Raw genomic sequence first — 24,207 nt, forward strand, 5'->3', positions numbered from 1 at the left:
CTTTTACTTGAGTCATTTTCTATTAACATAACTTTACTTTTACACAAGTATGAATATTGGGTACTTTTTCCACCACCGGTTGCCAGTAAGAACAACAACATACCACTTCAATGCAGCAGCCCAGCTAACTCCAACAGTAAGAAAGAGGGAGGAAGGGGGAGAGAAAGGAGAGGAGGGAGGGAAAGGGACAGCTATTTAAGGGCTGTAGTTGAGGAATGGGGGTCTGACCAGAATGCTTCTCTCTCAGTTTAAAAGGCATTTTATCCTCCTCTCTCTTTCTTTCCCACTCTCTCTCTAGCTCGGATCCTCTGTAGGGTCTCGGTGAGGAGGGCAGGCGCCTGAGCTATCAGTGGCAGAGGGGCTTTTCGGAACAGACGTGTCATCAGGTTTGAGCACAAGGAGAGAGGTTCCGGAACAGTCTTCAAAGTGGACATCCTTTCATTCCCCTTTATTTAATGTGCTGGGTTCCAACGAGGCAATTTGTGTGAGCTGGTGCTGAAGGCTGTGGTGGCGTAGCTCTAAACTGTCTGGTCTGCTAAAGGTAAGAATGAGAGATTCATTTAATTTTTACCTGGATGAAACTGATCTTGGATCTTTGAATGAGTTGCTGCTGTTATTTAGATAATTAATTACTGTGTCCATATTTATAAATTGGAAACGTTGAGATTTGTCTTCTTGACAGTCAATTGAGATTATTGATGACGTGATCAAACCTTGTGACACTTACATTTATTGTGTTTAGTTGTTCCTGATCATTTTGGAGATTAGATTTGAAAAAATTGTAAACATTTTGGTTATTAATGTCAAACCCTTCAAAGCATACTCAATTCAATTGTCTAATTCAATTTGACATCCAGGTAATTGAATAAAGTGTTTATGAAATATGAATAAGAGAATGTGGAATAATACGTTTATCATACCAAATGAACTAATGACTTCTACGAAGCCAATGTACATTTGAAATAACTGGGAAAGAAGCAGGATGAACTCAATCAGAATACAATACTGTCATAATACTTATCCAACAACTGTGGCTTCATTGTTCTCCCTCTGCCAGGCTTCGTTCTTTATTTAGTGACAGATGGCTCTCATTGCTCAGCTTTGCTGAGTCGCTAAAGGGAACCAATTATGGTTTATAGGGAACGAATATTAACATACTTCATGCATGCTGAAACTTCAGGGATTGCCAGTTCGACCCAAGGCTGGGTCTGTGTGATAGAGATGGAGGATTGGGAGACAGACAGAGCAAGGAGAGCATTATCTGGGTTGAATAACTGATGAGTGAATGAACATGTGGAGGAGTCATCCACCTCTTTGGTCACCTGGGGCTACAGGGCTTATAGCCCATGTATGATGTAAGAATGGCATAGAGCCAAAAATATTTTTAACATTTTTCCAGGTTCTAGATCAGTGAACTGACTGCACAGTGTGCTGTAGAAAATAGAAAAGTGTGTGTGTGTGTGTCTGTGTATATGTGCATTCTTATGTATGTGAAAGGTGCAGTGTGTGTATGTCTGTGTGTGTGTGAGACATGCAGAAATGTGTGTGTGTGGGTTATTCAGGAAGTGTCCCCCCCAGGTTTTTGAAAGTATTTTGCGGTCTGGTGAATAACTGTTTGTCTGTGGGCGACGCAATTATGGTCTTGTTTTATACGAGTTTTCTATTAAGGAGATTACACAGCAGGAGCAGCAGCCATTGATGCAGCCTTTTCCAGTGTGAGTCATGAGATAAAACAGGCACACTGCATGTCCATTTATTTCTAAATAATTTCATAACTTATTTCTTAATTGAAATCTCACCGCATGCTGTGTGAGTGGTTGATTTTCATAAAGTTTGCACTCTGTGGTCCTGATGGACAGTGCTTTAAGCCTGTGTGTAATTTACACAGTAGCCTAGTGGAGAACCAGGCTTCTCTAAATAGGAAGCCTGGGGAAGTCCATGGCACAAAGTCAGCTAAAAAAGTGTTGGGAACCCGGTGTAAATCAGTGACGCCTCACAACACGTCAAACCAATCAAATGCCTTGCTTGGGCGGAGGTGCTCACTAGATTAGGGTCGTAGGTGCAACAGTGTTTGAGCTACAGGTGAACTTTTGTTTGTTTGTTTATTAACCCAGTGTTAATCATTACACTCTTCATAGACTTATCATATAGGTCGAAAACACTGTTGCACACGTCCTACAGGCTCACATTTGTAATATTTTCAGTTGATCATATGGACAATTGTAGCCTAATTAATTTACATTCCCCCCCTATTGAAAAAAAAAGGTGCTATCTACAACCTAAAAGGGTTCTTCGGCTGTCCCCATAGGGAAACCCTTTAAAGAACCCCTTTTATTTCCAGGTAGTACCCTTTTTGGTTCCATGTAGAACTCCACATAGGGTTCTACATGGAACCCAAAAGGGTTATCCTATGGGGACAGTTGAAGAACCCTTTTGGAACCCTTTTTTCTAAGTGTAGTTAGTTTTGCTTGACAATGAATTAACTGATAAAGACCATTTCATGTGGCACATACAGTACACAACGTTTATCCACAAAGTTAATCATTGCAAATATCAAATCAAATTTATTTATATAGCCCTTCATACATCAGCTGATATCTCAAAGTGCTGTACAGAAACCCAGCCTAAAACCCCAAACAGCAAGCAATGCAGGTGTAGAAGCACGGTCCGTAGTATAATGCATGATGTCAGTCTCAGATATTAAAATCATATTTTGCTTTTATTTAAAAGGTGACCTTAGAGATCCCTGTTTATTCTCTATATTTTGGTTAGATCACGGTGTGACTAGGGTGGGTACTCTAGTTTTTATATATCTATGTTTTCTTTTTCTTTGTTGGCCCAGTATGGTTCCCAATCAGAGGCAGCTGTCTATCGTTGTCTCTGATTGGGGATCATACTTAGGCAGCCCTTTTTCCCACCTTCAGTTGTGGGATCTTGTCTTTTTGTGTTGCATATGTTGCACTCCTACCTTTACGTTCGTTGAGTTGTTTATTGTTTATTGGTGGAACATTTATAATTAAAGAAAATGTACGCCTACCACGCTGCACCTTGGTCTTCATTTAACGACGGACGATACATAAGGTCAATGTTACAACTACTTCTGGTACAAAGTCACAGATACTTAGAGGTCCTTTGGAAAGAACTGGTATATGTTGGCCCAGAGCGATACCAAAGTATTAGATGCAAGAACCTCGAACCCCATGTGCGCCTCACAAAAGACCTCATCCAACATCAACATCAAGTCCAGTTTGACATTGCACAGAAAGTCAGCAGGACCATTGGAGAGCAGACAGACCTCATGCACAGATAATACTGTGGTCTGAAGACAGAGGCTGGAAAGCACTCAGTCTCAAGTAGATCTGAAGACATCAACAATAGTAAGTGTGCATCTTGATCAGAAGGTGTTTGCTTTGACACCTGGCAGGTTCTATCCAAACTTCCAGAACTTCCAGAATAAACCTGTTGCACAAATTGGACTATGAGGAACTAGTGTTGTGGATCAGGAACCACAAACTGAGCACCGTGAGAAGAACAAACTGTCCTCTCTTTTGTAGTGGAGATTTTAGCATGTCAATTTTGGTGGGGCAAACTAACCAAAGTTTTCTTAGATGCATGCCATCAAAGCAACTACACAACACTAAACAATACATTAATTGCAATATAACAGTGACAAACGGTCCCAACAAACTATTAGGGCCTACAAAAGTCCCAACAGCAGTCCCAATACCTTACCACTACTACACCTGGAATCACTGGAGCCTTGTCTGGCAGTAAAACAGTTCATTCAGCCTCATTTACTGCCTTTAAAAAACATACCTGATATTTGTACAAACTATGGCATAAGGGGACGACGAGCGGCCCATGTTCTGAATTATGTCATTGTACATTTCTAAACGAATAGATATACTGACTACGTTTGTCGGATTGCCTCTTATCCACTTGTCGTCCCCTTATGCCATAGTTTGTACATCTCAATTGTCATTAGAAACCACATTTGTTTAAACAAGTCAGCCATATCAGCTGTGTTTTTTTAAAGGCAGTAAATGAGGCTGAATGAACTGTTTCGCTGCCAGACAAGGCTCCACTGATAGCCAGGTGTAGCAGTGATAAGTTGGGACTGCTGTCGGGACAGCTTTATGTAGGCCCTAACAGTTTGTCGGCACCATTTGTCACCATGATAGTGCAATTAATGTATTGTTTAGTGTTGTGTTGTGTAGCGGCATTGCTGGCAGGCATCCCACTTTCTTTCTTTTTTTGGCCCGACCAAGATTTACATTCTAAAATCGCCACTGCTTGGTTGTAATTGTTGTCCTGCATGCCTCTCAAATGGACTTGAATTGCCCTCACATACACCCTTGCAGATGGATGAGGTAGCACAATTGTGACAGCAGTCATGTTTGGGTGATATTGGTTTTGTGACCTTATCGTCAAGGAGCTGTAACAGTTTCACCTGCCTGTAGCTGGTACTGTTTGACACATACTGTCTCATCTTATCTGAAAGTGCAACAAGCTGTCTTCCATGGTATTGGATAAAGGAATGTTATCTTGTGCCGTCCCTACCCGCTCTTCCATTTGGCTGTATGTAGGACTCAAGGTCTTGAGGTGGTCCGTAGTTGACTACATGATGGACACCCTTAAAGTCTATCCCCATTCCCAGTGGTGAAGTAGCCATCACAACTCTGAGATTATTATTAGATTACTAATCTTTCAAGGCTGAGATAATGTGCAGTTTTATGTGCTCGGGTGTCTCTGAGGGGTACATGTCCAAAAGCCTGTTTCCCAGTGTGTCCTCTGCTCCTGCTGAATGCACAGATTTCTCCCCAAGGAACTGGTGAAAAACCTTGTACAGCAAAGGTCAGTCTTAAATTCTCTCACAGAATATGACAGTCCTTGGGGTCCAACTATGTGAGCAACCATGAAAACGTCTCTACAGGGTCAGAAGACACCTTCTACCCTAACAGTCGGATGTTGTCCCTGTCAGGACATTTCACCACCGCAACTCATTGCTGCATACCCAGGTGCTTCATTATGATCTTCCTTGTAGCCTTGGAAGCTGTAGCTTTGACGGCCAATACAGTAACTGGTAGGAGTGATCACAGCTGGCCAACCATTCCACACCACTTCAGTACAGGAACTGGAACTGGTATGAGTGACCGCAGCTCACCAACCATTCCACACCACTTCAATACAGAAACTGGAACTGATATGAGTGACCGCAGCTCACCAACCATTCCACACCACTTCAATACAGAAACTGGAACTGATATGAGTGACCGCAGCTCGCCAACAATTCCAGACCACTTCAATACAGAAACTGGAACTGATATGAGTGACCGCAGCTCGCCAACAATTCCAGACCACTTCAATACAGAAACTGGAACTGGTATGAGTGACCGCAGCTCACCAACCATTCCACACCACTTCAATACAGGAACTGGAACTGGTATGAGTGACCGCATCTCACCAACCATTCCACACCACTTCAATACAGAAACTGGAACTGGTATGAGTGACCGCAGCTCGAACCGTTCCACACCACTTCCGAAAAGCAGCCTCCTTCCCCTGTCACTTACTCTTTTATAGGAAATGGGATAAAAACAAGAAAATATGCATTAGTTGTCATAATAAAGGACTAAAAAATACTGTTTCAAAGACAAAAGTGTCATGTTAAAGCTCAAGTGTGGCCTTTGTGTTAATTTAAAGGAGTGACATTTTAAGAAAAGGTCCAACTGTCATATCTACTTCCGCTCCTCCCCTTTGGCGTTCAACGTTGCCAGTTTACTAACCACCGGTCCTAGCATTCATCATTACGCACCCCTGGCATTCATCATTACGCGCCCCTGGCATTCATCATCATCTACACCTGCACTTCACCATTAGGCCCACCTGGACTCCATCACTCCATCACTGATTACCTCCCATATTTATGTCACCTCCTTAGTTCCATTCTCCAGGCAGTATGTCACGTGGTGCGGAACAGGTGAACCCGAGAGCAGACTCAGACGAGGAGACTGGGATGAGGTAGCAAAGGTATTTATTGAAACATGGGGGGACGATTGAGTGCAGGCCAGGGGAAGCTCGGGCGGGTTGCTGGAAACCAGGTGCGGTGGCTGAGGCTGGAGCGAGAGGTGAGGGGACAGGGTAAGCAGGTCCGGAGGGGAATTTAAGGGAGCGTAGAGTGGGGAATCCAGGACAGTAGTAGCAGACCTGACGAGAAGTCGGACTGGAGACAGAGGCCAGAGTTAGAGCAGACAGAACTGTAGCGGAGAGGAAAACAGTGTCAGGCAAGGGAAAACAGCCACAACAGGAACAAACGGCTAGAAACATGGACTGACTGGGCAAAGATATGGCAGTGTGGATGTGGCAGGACTGAGTATTTGTAGAGGTCTTGATTATGGAACAGGTTGCAGCTGGTGGGAATCTGCTCTGACTCCAGCACACCTGTCCCCGACCCACCCACACACACACACACACACACACACACACACACACACACACACACACACACACACACACACACACACACACACACACACACACACACACACACACACAGGGAGAGAGTTATGGGGGGCATGCCATGTGTTTTTATTGCCAATGTTGCAAACTAACTAGCGTAAAGAACAACTTTCTACAAAATGTGTCGTACCTGGTCGGAAAACAGAGTAATCGAGCATAAAATGTACCACCCCCTTCATCAAGTGTGTGGGGGGAGGGTTCTTGAAATGTAACATCCAATTAAAATATTGCTGCTGGGAGACCATTCAAACCGCTTTTCCAATACACAATTCTCCAGACCTCCAAGGGAGGCGTGAAAACGACGTGATTTTGGAGGTATCGGAACGCGAGACAACTTACACAGTAACTGTTGTCGGCAGTATTCTTAACTAATCTTACTATAAGTCAAATAAGTTAGCTACTTCGGGCATTTAAATCATCATTGCAGTCAACCTTTAACACAAAAACCCAAATACCATGTAACATGACCAAGCATTGAGAAAAACCTATCTGTGGAGTCACACTTCCCCCAAAACTCAAAGAAGAGGTCACCTCATACACGTGGAGAATTTTGAATGGGACATCTGTTAGTTACTACTTGGCCCCAGTCAGGGTCATGAGGTGGAGTGGGCAGATGCTTTATGGGTCCTCTGCTATGGGGCTGCTTAACAGAGAGAAAGCGACAGGCCTCTGTTTGTGTGGGGGATGTGTGGCTGGACAGGCCTCTGTCATGGGCGTGCAAGTGTGCAGGGGGAGGGGGGAGACTGGTGGTATAGTGGCCCCCTTGAGGCCTTTGCCTCAGGGCCTGTCCTGCTTTTGGAGAAGGTATTTCCCTCTCATTTTGACCTCCACTCAGTAGAGAGTGTGACGCCTCAAATATGCAGTTTCTCTCTAGTTATCTTTACCGATCAGATAGAAATGTAAATCTTTCTGTTACATGACCCCAAAAATGTTTTTGTTCATGTGGAATCATGTCTAGTCCAACTGTATGTACCCTATCAAACTATCTTTCAACATGTAGTTTCAGGTGAACACAATTCAGGTAAAAAAAAAACATTTTGAATGAATCTGACCCTTCTCTACTCTTTATCTGCTGTAGCTTTACCAGAGAACTAACCCAGAACCTTCGATCCACATCCTATTGAATAAAAATAATGACATCACTGTATGGAAAAACATGACTGCAATACTCATGTGGATTGATCGACTGATGATGTAATTCTTTATATTATTTGATCATCTTAGAATACACATGGCCATGTATGGGGCACAAGTTATTGCCTACATATGCAAGATCTGTGTCAAGGAGCGCATACAGACTTTGATATCAGGGCCTGGCACTATAAATCTGCTGGGGCGTCTAGACGGGGTGTGTAACAAGTTGCGTGTGGGACTTGGGGTGCAGATGGCTCCAAACGGCCTGTGAAAATGTTCAGCTTTTTTATTCACTGCTCTCACTTTCTTGGAGATCTGCCAATGAAGCAGTAGTAAATCTGCTGCGATATCCTGCCAAGCATAAAACCCCACACGCTACTTAAACAAAACGTATGAGGCAATGTGATTATTCAATGACATCCTAATTATTGTCAACTACTGTCGAGTTTCTATATTTTATTTTGTCACTTGTTTGTAGCATTATCTTGTGGATAATGATAATTGATACAATTCAGAGGTGGAGTGAAGACTTTCTATTTCATTGTGCAGCAGGCGCTGGGGACATAATGTAACAATACAGATCGGAAACATATGACCCTGCAATTCCATTTCTCAAACTCAGGGCGAGGCAGAGTTTACTACGACTTATTGGCATCTCAATTATTTTTTACAACAGCAAAACCAGGCACAACCATTTAGTAATACCTACGTTCATCTGTATGCAGATGTAAGGATGCACTGTCTAACCAAAATGAGGTGTTTGTGTATGTGTGTATGGTTTATGGTTCACATGAGGGAGAGATCTGTGTGTGTGCATGCAACTGCATGATCACATGTGTCTGTGCATGTGCGTGTGTGTATGTATGTGTTTGTATGAACCAACAAGTCTCCTCATGACCTCAGGTATTGCACTCACTACACTCTCACCCACTAAGTGGAAAGATTCCCCAGCTGTTCCAGCAGCTTGGTCAATCAGCCCTTCCTGTTCCCATTAACGGAAAATAAAAAATCCCAAGGGAAAAACGAAATGAGCAAACAAGCAGATGTGCATGATCGACGGCTGTGTCTGGCACAAACCGGGAAGTCCTGACATGCTGTTAACGCCGCTGAGACAAGAGTTTAGAGACTGTTTTCCATAAGAGGTACACCTTGCCGTGCTTCACTCCAACCGTTCCCATGGATATGGTGTTATGAAATACAGAGCGAGAACTGAAGACTCCATAGACACCAGATCCTACTCACTGTGTCTGTGTGTAGGTGGTAGTGATGAGTGATAGTGGTGAAGAGAACTTTGATTCCATTGGAAGCTGAGAAGGCAATCAATTGTTGAGTTAGAGATACAAAAGACTAACCATGGTTACAGTGCCTACGGGACTATGTCTTTGTTTGTAAAGGGATTGTGCTGCAAGACTACACATTTAGTTTAATTTGCTCAACAAAATAATATTTACTGTCTGAGACAAAGAAACTCAACAGCATATTAATAAATAAATAAAAAATATTGCTGTGTGGGAAGAATGATGTATTTAATCAATAATATCCCCCTAGACTCTAAGCCCTGTCTATGCCGAGGAGGGGCGTGGGGGGGGGTACTGACGACCTGACGAGTCTTGTGTGAGCAAAACAACTGACATGTACGTGTTTGTGAGAGTCTCATCTTTCCACAGAGGGGTCATATTAGTGTGTAGCCCAAACAGTTCGGACTTCAGACGAATTCCAAGACGCTTGTGGGGGTCGTAGAGCAAAAAGGAGTCTCATCTTTCCATAGAGGGGTCATAATAGTTTGTAGGCTGAAGACGATTTTGTAAGAAGTCTGATTTTTGGTATGTCTCATGGTCTGACAAGCACTGCTCTAGCTATGTCACCTTTCACTGTGAAAGTGTTACATACTGTAGGTGGATGCTGTGGATTGAGACACATGCAATGCAAAAAAACAGATATATCTAGCTTAAACTGACAGATTTTTATGGGGATTTTTAAATGATACAAATTACATTTCCGCGTGGGTGCGGGAATTGACCTTAGGGGGTTTTAACCGTTTTCATTTCTCTCTCCGCCTGTGTCACCCCATATGGGACCGACCATAATGCTCTGAATCGAGCAGCCAGGCTGTCCATTTCTCAGAAAGGTACAGTAACCCTGGACCTGCAGGAAAGCTTGTCTTAAGCTTCAAGGGGAATTTAGCTAATTGCTAAAGTGTCTGAGCATAAAGGCTGCACCAGTCTGGACATACAGTATGACTTGTGTGTTAATGCCTTTGTCTTGGACAAGGCAAAACAGATGTCCTGGATCTTGGGCCAACATTCCTCATCCCTGTTTTCCATGTGGGAAAGTTCACAGTTCCACGCCAGGATGGGAGAAGAGTTATAAGGCTCCAGTAATTCTGTTTTAAAGAAAACACTGATATTTATTTATTTTTTCTTTATAACAAACGTCTCCCTAAGTCCCATGGTGAAAGGGGATGTCCTTGATCAACCCCATTCTGAATCTGAATTATGTGTCCCTGAAATCGCAGGGTGTCCAAAATATATAACTCAAACTAATAATTCAAATTTGTTCTGGGATTTTTAATAGGTGTGAATATCATCAATATTTCTGACCATCTCTTGCAGTTAACTTCAAACCTTCCACTGAGATTCTTTCCTGGCAGATAGAAATGGAATCTGTCACAACTTTATCTCTGCAGACACTTCCAACCCAAAACACACACACACACACACACACACACACACACACACACACACACACACACACACACACACACACACACACACACACACACACACACACACACACACTTAAATCATCCTCCCATAATCTACAAGAGATTAGGACTAAAGATAGGGGAAACCTCCCTGATGCTCTCAATTTCATACACAAACACAGCAAAACCATAATATAATAATAATAAAATATATGCCATTTAGCTGACGCTTTTATCCAAAGCGACTTACAGTCATGTGTGCATACATTCGACGTATGGGTGGTCCCGGGAATCGAACCCACTACCCTGGCGTTACAAGCGCCATGCTCTACCAACTGAGCCACAGAAGGACCACATACACTTCTCATAAAACTCATGAATGAATGAAATCCCATCATTTGGACTTCCCCGTTTCATCATTACACAGCACATTTGTAGATGTTAAAATCTCGGTGTTGAGGTAAAATGTGTTGTGTTACAGTGCCTTGCGAAAGTATTCGGCCCCCTTGAACTTTGCGACCTTTTGCCACATTTCAGGCTTCAAACATAAAGATATAAAACTGTATTTTTTTGTGAAGAATCAACAACAAGTGGGACACAATCATGAAGTGGAACGACATTTATTGGATATTTCATACTTTTTTAACAAAACAAAAACTGAAAAATTGGGTGTGCAAAATTATTCAGCCCCTTTACTTTCAGTGCAGCAAACTCTCTCCAGAAGTTCAGTGAGGATCTCAGAATGATCCAATGTTGACCTAAATGACTATTGATGATAAATACAATCCACCTGTGTGTAATCAAGTCTCCGTATATATGCACCTGCACTGTGATAGTCTCAGAGGTCCGTTAAAAGCGCAGAGAGCATCATGAAGAACAAGGAACACACCAGGCAGGTCTGAGATACTGTTGTGAAAAAGTCTAAAGCCGGATTTGGATACAAAAAGATTTCCCAAGCTTTAAACATCCCAAGGAGCACTGTGCAAGCGATAATATTGAAATGGAAGGAGTATCAGACCACTGCAAATCTACCAAGACCTGGCCGTCCCTCTAAACTTTCAGCTCATACAAGGAGAAGACTGATCAGAGATGCAGCCAAGAGGCCCATGATCACTCTGGATGAACTGCAGAGATCTACAGCTGAGGTGGGAGACTCTGTCCATAGGACAACAATCAGTCGAATATTGCACAAATCTGGCCTTTATGGAAGAGTGGCAAGAAGAAAGCCATTTCTTAAAGATATCCATAAAAAGTGTTGTTTAAAGTTTGCCACAAGCCACCTGGGAGACACACCAAACATGTGGAAGAAGGTGCTCTGGTCAGATGAAACCAAAATTGAACTTTTTGGCAACAATGCAAAACGTTATGTTTGGCGTAAAAGCAACACAGCTCATCACCCTGAACACACCATCTCCACTGTCAAACATGGTGGTGGCAGCATCATGCTTTGGGCCTGCTTTTCTTCAGCAGGGACAGGGAAGATGGTTAAAATTGATGGGAAGATGGATGGAGCCAAATACAGGACCATTCTGGAAGAAAACCTGATGGAGTCTGCAAAAGACCTGAGACTGGGATGGAGATTTGTCTTCCAACAAGACAATGATCCAAAACATAAAGCAAAATCTACAATGGAATGGTTCAAAAATAAACATATCCAGGTGTTAGAATGGCCAAGTCAAAGTCCAGACCTGAATCCAATCGAGAATCTGTGGAAAGAACTGAAAACTGCTGTTCACAAATGCTCTCCATTCAACCTCACTGAGCTCGAGCTGTTTTGCAAGGAGGAATGGGAAAAAATTTCAGCCTCTCGATGTGCAAAACTGATAGAGAAATACCCCAAGCGACTTACAGCTGTAATCGCAGCAAAAGGTGACGCTACAAAGTATTAACTTAAGGGGGCTGAATAATTTTGCACGCCCAATTTTTCAGTTTTTGAATTGTTAAAAATGTTTGAAATATCCAATAAATGTTGTTCCACTTCATGATTGTGTCCCACTTGTTGTTGATTCTTCACAAAAAATACAGTTTTATATCTTTATGTTTGAAGCCTGAAATGTGGCAAAAGGTCGCAAAGTTCAAGGGGGCCGAATACTTTCGCAAGGCACTGTATATCTGAGTGTTGACTCTAGTGGGGTTAACATCAGTGGGATTGAAATTGACGCCACCTGCGGTGAATAAACTAAGTGTTATTTGAATCACAGTGGAAACAACACCAGGTGGTGTTGTTGTAACTCAACTGAATTTAGTTAATTACCGGTAACATTGAGTAAAAATGATATGGGAGGGGTATCATTGCCATATTTCCCAGCATGTTTTGTTGCAGGTTGCTTTTTAGATGAGTTTGTTAAATATATATATATATATATATATGCACATTGATTGATAAATTTTTCTTATACTACACAAAGATAAATGACAAATGTTTCTAAAGTAATCCAATCTTTAAGTGGTTGGATTTATTTCACTTGTTATTGAGATAGTTGTTCCAGTTTAGATGGTTTAGGTAGTCTCGTTCATCAATCTTCCCTACCTTGACAGTCATTCTATCTGCAGGTTGCGGGTGAGTAAAAGTTCCAGTTGTTGGATATCCTAACTCTGTCTCGATTCCAATAGGAATGATATAAATCCGATTTTATTTGTCACATGCCCCAAATGCAAAGGCGGTAGATTTAATCATGAAATGCGTGTGTTTGTGCGTGTGTTTTTGGCATGCGTGTGTGTGTGCGTATGTAGTGTATATGAACGTGCGTGGGTTTTGAGTGTCAGTGTCGTGTGTGGGTGTGTGTGTGTATGTATAGTGTGTACTGTATAGTCATGTGAGTATGCATAGACTCAGTGTAAGACAGGGTCTGTGCAGATGCTCTGTGTAACCATTAATGAACTATTTCACAACCACTAGCAAACACAGTCATGGGTGGTACAGGTACATCTAAAATTCACTCGAAAGGCACCCTCAGAAATAAATATGCAAATAAGGCTTTACACCCTACAGCGCTAAAACAACACTGTAACACCACAGGTGTTGATTCCCTAACACGGAGAAAGTGTTACAGCAGAAGCTCTTATAAAGTGTTAATTTAACTCTGAAATTTGAACACCCATGGTGTTAGGTACCCAATACTCTTGGAGTGTTAGTTTATCAACACTTTGAAAAGTGTTAGTTTAATGCAAGGTGGGTGACATACACAATAAGGTGGTGTAAAAAATATATACATATACACATCTATATACAAATTTGCTGTATACTACCCTTTCTACCAATATTACCCTCACCAGGGAAGAGGTCAGCCAACACAAACTTCTAACCCTTTCAAGAAAAGCAAGCAATTTAGGTTACAATTAATCTAAAATATGTCAGTTGCTAAACTCTGGAATTTCTGGGTATTGCTAACTAAGAAAAGTACGTACATGTGGTCCACTCATCATCCACAGAGGCCATAAATCAAAAGTGTTAGATCCAACAATACTTGTGTAGGATCTTAATTTGAGCCAGTTTGCTAAAACAGGAAATGTGAATTATGTGGATTTTAATTAAGACATTTTTTGTAGGGGTTGATACATTTTTTTGTAAGGGAAAATCTGACATTTCTAAGTGAAAATTAAACTTCAGAAGCTTTTTTAAACCTAAATACAAGTTTCTGTAGTGTATCCTTGCCTCCAGGGAATAATGGGGTCCTTGTAATCAGCCTATAACAGGTTAACTGCACGTTTGAGTTAGAAACTGACAAATACAGACTCCATATTGATGCAGAGTGTCACGTGGAGCGGAACAGGTGAACCCAAGAGCAGACTCAGATGAGGAGACTGGGATGAGGAAACCAAGGCATTTATTGAAACGGGGGGGAAGATTGAGTGCAGGCCAGGGGAAGCTCGGGCAGGTTGCTGGAAACCAGGTGCCGAGGCTGAGGCTGGAGTGAGAGGTGTGGTGACAGGGTAAGCAGGTCCTGAGGGGAATCCAAGGGAGCGTAGAGTGGGGAATCCAGGACAGAGTAGCAGGACCGACAAGGGACCGACAAGAAGTCTAACTGGAGACAAGGACCAGAGTCAGAGCGGGCAGAACTGTAGCGGAGAGGAAAACAGCATCAGGCACGGAAAAACAGCCACAACAGGAACAAATGGCAAGAAACATGGACTGACTGGCAGCGATTACAATCTGCCAGTGTGGATGTGGCAGGACTGAGTATTTGTAGAGGTCTTGATTATGGAACATGTTGCAGCTGGTGGGGATCTGCTCTGACTCCAGCACACCTGTCTCCGGCCACACAATCTCACATAGAGAGGGAGAGAGCACTTTGGGAGTGGCGGCAGGTCAAGGAGACACCGGATGAGCACTAGAGGGCGTGGCAGGAGCAGATGTGACACAGAGGTCGTTGGTTTCACAATCTCTGGTGAAGCATTTACCTACAAATGTGGTAAATAACTTATGGGGTCAATTTGTGATGTGTGTATACTAAACACTATGCTGAAACAGTAGACAGAGCATCCACTATAACATAACCCAAACAATGAGTCCTCCAATTACTGGGTGGGCAGAAATGCCTCACTCATTGCAAGACAGTGGAAGAAAGAAATTTGAGAGGCAGATAGGGTGGGAATGGAAAAGGAGCGCTGGAATTGCCATCACAGGTGTACTACCGACTGAGCCATGGGCCTGCTATGACATTATTTCCACTGAAACCAGAGAGTAGCAAAATAGATGCTCTGGAATGGTCTTTCTGCAAAGAGTTGACAGAGTCTATAGTGAGCTGTCATATGGGTTGGCTCATATCTACAGGTCTGGCGTGCCACCTTTCCACTCTGCGTGAAACCTCGTGCCCTTGAGCTGTCAACTTTGCAGAGTCTACTGTGATACGTATCACTGATGGGATATGCAAAAAAAAAAAGTTTTCTTTTCAATTATTTTAAAACCTGAAAGGAGTTGATAGCCACAATAATATTGATTGATCAGTCAGGCTTGTTTTGCCTCATCTGGGGGCTTGTTATATTATGTACAACATAAAACTGTCTTAGATCAGGCATGACGTGAAAGCATGTGGGCTGTATAACATAATCTGTAGTCAAGTAGTATTTATTAAGTTCAAGTGGAAATCAGTGGGGGAGAGTAACTCTCTGTGTCAACTGCTGAATTTGCAGTCTATTGTGAACTAGGAAATAGGGCTGGGCATGATCAATCCTACCAGACCTGTGGATTGGCATACCTTCAATGGATCAACCAGGGTCTTGCTACAGTAGTGTCTCCCCTCACACCCACCCAACCTTTGGAAACCCGAAACTCAATCATCCCTCACTGTTTTCCCATGCTGAGGGAGAAGAACCGTTTGATGTTTCTTCCAATCCATCTCCCACAAATTACAGGACTACAGTGTCCAGCATATGAAGTCATCAGAGTGATCTGCAGTGGCCGGTGGGAATATAGACTATTGGCTGAATCCTAACATGAGATATGTACAAGTAACTCAAACTGTTGCCCCAAATGCACCACTCATATCCATCATGACAGCTGGTGCATAGACCAGCAACAAAGGATCAGAAGATCTCCACTTCTTGCAGTCTTTGGCCATCTTCCTAAAGCATAATTAATGCAAATTCAGTTTACATATTCAGTTCTCAAGCTAGGATCTGTCCCTATGTGTGTGGGTATGCATCCCCAGTTTAATGCATGAAACAGCTGGTAAGACCAACATGTACAGTGTGGAGTTAAATAAATCCTATGGAACACAATTTTCCATCCAAACTGCTTATTGACACTAGAATGATCGTGGTGTCAGAGGAACTGGGGTAAAATACCCAGGAAGATTCATCACCGAGCGCTGTGACAGGTCGCTCAAAGAGAAAAACAGGGATGGGATTGTTTGTAGATTTTTTGTAGATCAAAAGTCCTCCCTCATGACCATTTGCTGTGAACATGCCCGGTACATACCGATAGGATCTTCTTTTGAGCATTTTCTCTCAGCAGGCAAATAATCCTGCAGCAACAGGAAATGTCAATTATTGTGTGGATTACAATTCATTTACATTTTTGTAGGGGTTGATGCATAATACATGCATGATACATTTTCAAGTGGAGATTCCAAACTTTAGAAGCCTTTGTAGACTTCAAATACGCAAGATGTTTGCATTTCCTGCAACAACAGGGTGATACAGTAAAAATCCTACATCCGTATTCACTTTTGATGGGTACAGAGGTGCAACATGAAACTAAAAATAGGCAGGGTGTCATCCCTCTCTGGAGCTCGAGGGCGCCAGGCTGCACACCTTTCACCTTCATTACGCACAGCAGCGCTCATTGGACTCACCTGGACTCCTTCCCTTTGTTGATTGCCTTCCCTATTTCTGTCTGCTTCCCCATGTGTTCCCTGTGTCTGCATTAATGCTATGTGTTTATGTCCAGATGCTGTCCTGTCCTGTTCCATGTCCGTTGCTCAGTAAATGTTCACTCCCTGGGTCTTTGGCTCCGAGGGGGAAGTTATTTCAGGTGTCAGGGTGCATATGTTAATCTCTAAAAGCTGTTGGGGGGTGGGGGTCTTCTACTAAGCTAACATATGTAATTATTTTAATTCATTTTGCTATTTGATTTATAATTTTAGGACCCTTTTTATCGTGACACAAGGTGAGACCCCTATGCAGACACAGGAAGCAGATGGTTGGAGTCTTACAATGTTTATTAATCCAAAAGGAGTAGGCAAGAGAATGGTCGTGGACCGGCAAAAGGTCAAAACCAGATCAGAGTCCAGGCAGTACGGTACAGAGTGGCAGACAGCCTTGTGGTCAAGGCAGACAGAATGGTCAGGCAAGCAAATACAGAGTCCAGAAACAGGCAAGGGTCAAACCCGGGAGGACTAGAAAAAGGAGAATAGCAAAAAGCAGCAGAACGGGTAAACTGCTGGTTGACTTGGAAAAACAGACAAGCCGAACTGGCACAGAGAGAGGAAACACAGGGCTAAATACACTGGGGAAAATCAGCAACACCTGCAAGGGGTGGAGACAATCACAATGACAGGTGAAACAGATCAGGGCGTGACACCCCAAAAAGATATACCTATACCAAAAAATGAATCATAAAGAATGAGGTGTCTGTCCTATATCTATATTAGAAAGCTCAGGAAATATATATATTTTTGGACACATATTTAACCCCTTATTTTTGTTAGCACAAAACTACCTACACACTTCCATTCATTTGTTTGGGTTACCTTGAGAAGAGTATCACGACAGAGAAAAACGAAGAACACCATCATGTTCGTGAGAGTCTCCCCTGGTTTGTAGTGGTTTGTAGGCCACAGGCATTTTCGTGAGAAGACCCATGTTGGGTTGTCTCGGGTCTGACAAACACTGCAGAAGCTCGGCCATAGGCGGATACAGTGGATTGAGACGTAGCTCATGCAAAACATTTTTTTATTATGTAACTTAGATTGATGCACGGGCGTATCAATACACTATTTTAAACACATACATGTCTTACAGGTCCAATGCAGCCGTTTTTATCTCGATATCAAATGATTTCTGGGTAACAATTAAGCACTTACTGTCACGCCCTCACCTTAGTTATCTATGTTTTATGTATTATTTTGGTCAGGTCAGGGTGTGACGAGTGGGTATGTGTGTTTTTGTCCTGTCTACGGTTTTTGTATATCTATAGGGTTTTTGTATGTCTAGGTAATGTTGGTCTATGGTGGCCTGAATTGGTTCCTAATCAGAGGCAGCTGTTTATTGTTGTCTCTGATTGGGGATCCTATTTAGGTTGCCATTTTCCATGTTGTTTTTTTGTGGGTTATTGTCTATGTGTAGTTGCATGTCAGCACTCGGTCTATATTGCGTCACGGTCGTTTTGTTTGTTTGTTTAGTGTTCTTTATTAAAAGAAGAATGTATTCATATCACGCTGTGCTTTGGTCTCCTCGTTATGACGAATGTGACACTTACTGAGATTGTTTTAAATGAAAATTGTCAAAAAGTAACTAAAATGGCAATTTTGCTAGGACTGTCTGGGAGTTGCCTGAGTGGGGTGGAGAAAACTGAAAACTAGCTGTTATTGGCAGAGAGGTTTAGACTCAATCTTATTGGTTTATTAACTAATTTACCGCATGGTAGTGCTGAGTGATTAGTGTTTTTTGACGTCGGTTTGGTTCGATTATTGAAAAAATAATCACGGTTTTTGATTTTGTCTATGATAAAAAAAATGGTAATATTAAATGCACTATGCATTATGTGGATTGAATGCTGTAACACAAAACAATTAATAAAAGCCCCATGACGGTAGTGACTGCCCATTACTGCTTATCACTTATTAACCATAATTTATTCACATTATTTTACCTTAATAAAATATTACATTTGTCAGAGTTGCAAAGAAGAATCCATATCTCAAACTGGCCAATAAAAAGAAAAGATTAAGATGGGCAAAATAACACAGGCACTGGACAGAGGAACTCTGCCTAGAAGACCAGCATCACGGAGTCGCCTCTTCACTGTTGACGTTGAGACTGGTGTTTTGCAGGTACTATTTAATGAAGCTGCCAGTTGAGGACTTGTGAGGCATCTGTTTCTCAAACTAGACACTCTAATGTACTTGTCCTCTTGCTCAGTTGTGCACCGGGGCCTCCCATTCCTCTTTCTATTCTGGTTAGAGACCGTTTGCGCTGTTCTGTGAAGGGAGTAGTACACAGCGTTGTATGAGATCTTCAGTTTGTAGGCAATTTCTCGCATGGAATGGCCTTCATTTCTCTGAACAAGAATAAACTAACGAATTTCAGAAGAAAGTTATTTGTTTCTGGCCAATATGAGCCTGTAATCAAACGCACAAATGCTGATGCTCCAGTCTAGTCTAAAGAAGGGAGGTTTTATTGCTTTTTTTAAGCAGAACAACAGTTTTGAGCTGTGCTAACATAATTGCAAAAGGGTCAATGATCAATTAGCCTTATAAAATTATAAACTTGTATTAGCTAAGACAACGTGCCATTGGAACACAGGAGTGATGGTTGCTGATAATGGGCCTCTGTACGCCTATGTAGATATTCCATAAAAAAATCAGCCGTTTCCAGCTACATCATTTACAACATTAACAATGTCTACACTGTATTTCTGATCAATTTGGACATTTCTAGGTGACCCCAAACTTTAGAACAGTAGTGTATATACAATTGTTGGACCAAGGAAATGGTGTGTAATAGAAATTCTACACATGGGACATGTGTAGAAGTCAATCTTAAATGAATCATTGTTTTCATTGTCAGCAAGCTGGAGGTCACAGTCAAACATAGATGCATAAAGTACCGGTCTGAAGTCATCTCCACCAGGGCAGTTCTGTTAGTTCTCTTATGTACTGCTTACACAGACAAGTTATTTTTTTACATGATTTAGCTTATGCATTATTCATACTTAATTCATCATTAACGTTTGGTTCATGAATGTAACCGACCAATATTTCACGAGGCTTCTTCTCTCCAAGCTGAGAACTTGAAACTGCGATATCCATTTCATTCTCAAAACAAGGTTCTGGGTGTACTGCCAAATAGCAGATATCAATCAGTCACTTGAATAAACACAGAAATGGGTTATTAGAAAAGCACAAACATAAAATGTAATTAATGAATTACCAGCTAAAATTACTGTCAGTTCTGTGGTTAGCTTGATCTCAGTCACTTTCAATGGCTCACAGTGGCTCACAGTCAAGTCAAGTCAAATCAAACCAAATCTTATTTATCACATACGCCGAATACAACAGGTGTATTTGGCGTATGGGGGGTTTTAAGAAAATACCCCCCAAAAAGTAAGAGATAAGAACAGCAAATAATTAAAGAGCAGCAGTAAATAACAATAGCGGGGCTATATACAGAGGGTACCAGTACAGAGTCAATGTGCGGGGGCACCGGTTTCGAGGTAATTGAGGTAATATGTACATGTAGGTAGTGTTATTAAAGTGACTATGCATGGGTAATAACAGAGAGTAGCAGCAGCATTCCGGGGGAGGGGGGATACAAACAGTCTGGGTAGCCATTTGATTAGTTACAGCCCCGTTGATGAGAATGGGTGCGTGCTCGGTCCTCATTTTCTTTTAGTCCACAATCATCTCCTTTGTCTTGATCACTTTGAGGGAGAGGTTGTTGTCCTTGCACCACAAGTTCAGGTCTCTGACCTCCTCCCTATAGGTTGTCTCATTGTTGTTGGTGATCAAGCCTACCACTGTTGTGTCATCAGCAAACTTAATGATGGTGTTGGAGTCGTGCCTGGCCGTGCAGTCATGAGGGAACAGGGAGCACAGTAGGGGGGCTGAGCAAGCACCCCTGAGGGGCCCCCGTGTTGAGGATCAGCATGGCGGATGTGTTGTTACCTACTCTTACCACCTGGGGAAGGCCTGTCAGGAGGTCCAGGATCCAGTTGCAGAGGGAGGTGTTTAGTCGCAGGGTCCATTGCTTAGTGATGAGCTTTGAGGGCACTATGGTGTTGAACGCTGAGCTGTAGTCAATGAATAGCATTAACACATTTTGTCCAGGTGTGAAAGGGCAGTGTGGAGTGCAATAGAGATTGCATCATCTGTGGATCTGTTGGTGCGGTATGCAAATCGGAGTGGGTTTCTGGGATAATGGTGTTGATGTAAGCCATGACCAGCCTTTCAAAGCATTTCATGGCTACAGACGTGAGAGCTACGTGTCGGTAGTCAGTGGTCGCTTTCCTCAGCGGGAAAATACACTAAAGGGTTAGGTGTCAATCACTCACAACTTATATAGACAGTGTTCACCCTGTGAGAATATGTAAATAAAGAGAGGGAGAAAATATTTGAATCTTTTCTCATTTACATCTGAGTGAAACCCATTGATTAGAGGGGTTAAGGACATACACACGGGATGCCGCTACATCTCAAACTTCATCCCTCTGGAATGTTATGGCCTTTACAGTCATGGACGTCTCCCCAGCGTGACCCTGTGAAAATGTAGTTATCCATGTGCGTTATTGAGGCTATCTTTGACTTAATGTTTTTTGTTTACCTTCCAGGGCCCCTACACTGTTTTTCCAGATTTGGCCAGTCTTTGTCCCGATATTCCTAAAGCTGAGTCCAGTTAAGAGAGCCAAACATGAGTACTAAAAGCATTCTAGGCTGCCTCTTCCTGACTCTCCTTTTCAGCCTCTGCCAATCTGGGCTGGTGAGAAAAATACTTAGGCATAAACGGGCAACTCTGACAGCCACGGGAGGAGACAACATAACCCTCCCCAGTGCTGACCAGCCAGTGGTCTTCAACCATGTCTACAACATCAACGTCCCTGCTAGCTCCTTGTGCTCAGTGGACCTGGATGCGCCAGGAAGTACCAGCCTTGAGCCCCAGGACGCAGTTCCGCCATCAGGCCTCCACACCACCGAACATACCATGGATGGGCAGAACCAGATTGTTTTCACCCACCACATTAACATTCCTCAGCAGGCGTGTGCATGCACCGAACGGTTCCCGGATCTGAAGGACCTCCTGAGCAGGTTGGAGATTCTGGAGGGAGAGCTGTCCACGCTGAGAGATCAGTGTACTACTGGAGACTCTGGCTTCTGCAGCGCTCAGCCAGTCACAGGTACTGTACTGTATACACGTCAACCTAATCACCTCCAGCTTCTGATTGGCTCATTCAACCCCTCTCCTCTCCCCTGGTCATCACTGTAAATTATCATGTGCTCTCATTCAACTTACCTGGTAATTAAATGGTTAGGAAACACAACCCAACAGTTACGATACTGCAAATAATATAATTGGGACAAGTTTAGGGTGTTTTGAAGGTTAAAGGGTTGAGAAATACTGGTATATTATAGCATGCTTAGGATGACTGTCGCTCATCACCTCCCCTTCCTTCAGAGGGACATCTGTTTTACTCAACCTCTGGGAAGCTTCACTGGAATTGAATGTGGGGTTGGGCTTAGCAGTGCTTTCTCTTTTACAGGGAAAAATGCTCTTGAAAATGGAATGAACATCGAAGCATGGACATACTCCGTGCTGATTAGAAGATTGTTATTCAGGACATAATTGGGGTTTCAAATGTCTCTGGTCTATAATGATAATACTTGATTACAATATTTCTAAATTACATTTGTTAGAGAAGTGGATTGGGGGGTAAGGGGCAGGATTATGATTCAGAGGGTTGTAATCACTTAACTCTGCTCCTTTAGGTGAAGTGGGGACCAAGCCTTACTGCAATGGCCGTGGCAACTACAGTGCTGACACCTGTGGCTGTATTTGCAAGCCTGGCTGGAAGGGACCCAACTGCACTGAGTCTGAATGCCCCAATGACTGCCAGGACCAAGGTCGATGCATAGACGGGAAATGCATCTGCTTCGAGGGCTTTGGCGGGAACGACTGTTTGCTTGAGGTTTGCAAAGTGGACTGTGGTGAGAACGGACAATGCATTGGCGGGGTCTGCATCTGTGCCGAGGGTTTCATTGGAGAGGACTGTTCTCAGACGGACTGCCTGAACAACTGCCAAGGCCGTGGAAAGTGTGTAGATGAGGAGTGTGTGTGTGAAGAGCCCTGGACGGGTTCTGACTGCTCGGAACTCATCTGCCCCAACGACTGCTATGACCGTGGACACTGTGTCAATGGAACCTGCTACTGCGAAGAAGGTTTCACCGGGGAGGACTGTGGGGAGACAACCTGCCCCAGCGACTGCATGAGTCATGGTTTCTGTGTGAACGGCCAGTGTGTCTGCAGCGCTGGCTACACCGGAGAGGACTGCTCCAAGCTCACCTGCCCCAGTGATTGCAACGATAGAGGTACCTGCTTCAATGGCATGTGTATCTGCGATGCTGGCTACCAAGGAGAAGACTGTAGCCAGCTGGCTTGCCTCAACAACTGCCATAACAGGGGGCAGTGTGTCAATGGGCAGTGCCATTGCGACGTAGGCTACCAGGGAGAGGACTGCTCTGAGCTCTCCTGCCCCAATAACTGCCTCAACCGGGGCCGCTGTGTCAACGGACAGTGTGTATGCGATGAAGGCTTTGGTGGAGAGGACTGCAGTATTAAGACCTGCCCCTCAGACTGCTACGGCCGTGGAGACTGTGTGGACGGCCAATGTGTCTGCTATGCTGGCTTCACTGGTGAGGACTGCAGCGAGCTGAGCTGCCCCAACAACTGCCTGAACCGCGGACGCTGCGTTGACGGGCAGTGTGTCTGTGATGAGGGCCTCACAGGGGAAGACTGCAGTGAGAAGCGCTGTCCCAATGACTGCCTGGGCCAGGGATACTGTGTGGATGGAAAATGTGTCTGCCAGGACAGCTATGCAGGTGATGACTGCTCTGGACTCATCTGCCCTGATAACTGCAACATCAGGGGACTCTGTGTTAATGGGAAATGCATTTGTGAGGAGGGATACGTGGGAGACAACTGCGGAGAGCTGAGCTGCCTCAACAACTGCCAGGACAAAGGCCGCTGTGTGAATGGACAATGTCTCTGTGAAGAGGGATACATCGGAGAAGACTGCTCAGAAGGTAAGAATGGTTTCATTCAACTGACCCACTGATTTGAGAGAAAAAAAACAACGGAATAATTGGGTTTAGTTCAGTTGTTAACATTGCACGCTTGATACTTCCATGTGCTGGTTGAATGCCACATTAAATCCAATTACTTATTTTTCCGTTATGTTTTATACTCAAAACATAATAAAATCCCCAAATACCATTTGAATTAATTTCAAAGGGGTTTTGCAAAAAGGATTAAAACTTCCATCTATGATTTCTTCTGATGCCAAAAGCTGTGCATTTCAGTTGTCTGTACTTCTGTCTCAAAGATCTTTGGCGGTCCAAACCACTACCAGATGTGAGTCTGGGGAAAGCATTAGCTTTGTGTGGAGGATTGTTAGTGGCTGAGTGGCTTTGGATAAA

The 24,207-nt window shown here is 43.2% G+C and overlaps 1 protein-coding gene across 6 annotated transcripts in view; it reads left to right on the forward strand.

Moving 5' to 3' along the window:
- The first annotated feature begins 216 nt into the window (after positions 1-216).
- The window catches only part of tnca (tenascin Ca), a 45,741-nt gene continuing 21,750 nt past the window's right edge, over positions 217-24,207 (forward strand). For 2 of the 6 annotated variants that reach the window (XM_035775796.2, XM_035775795.2), the window contains exons 1-3: positions 219-541; positions 21,348-21,911; positions 22,501-23,814. In XM_035775796.2, coding sequence (XP_035631689.1) covers positions 21,428-21,911; positions 22,501-23,814 — 1,798 coding nt within the window. In that variant the 5' untranslated portion in view covers positions 219-541; positions 21,348-21,427. Of the gene's footprint in view, positions 542-21,347; positions 21,912-22,500; positions 23,815-24,207 lie in introns of all 6 variants that reach the window. The other 4 variants (XM_035775793.2, XM_035775794.2, XM_035775798.2 and 1 more) reach the window with 4 other exon arrangements.

The sequence above is a fragment of the Oncorhynchus keta genome, chromosome 9, assembly GCF_023373465.1.
Source record: "Oncorhynchus keta strain PuntledgeMale-10-30-2019 chromosome 9, Oket_V2, whole genome shotgun sequence".
NCBI classification, from domain to species: Eukaryota; Metazoa; Chordata; class Actinopteri; order Salmoniformes; family Salmonidae; genus Oncorhynchus; species Oncorhynchus keta.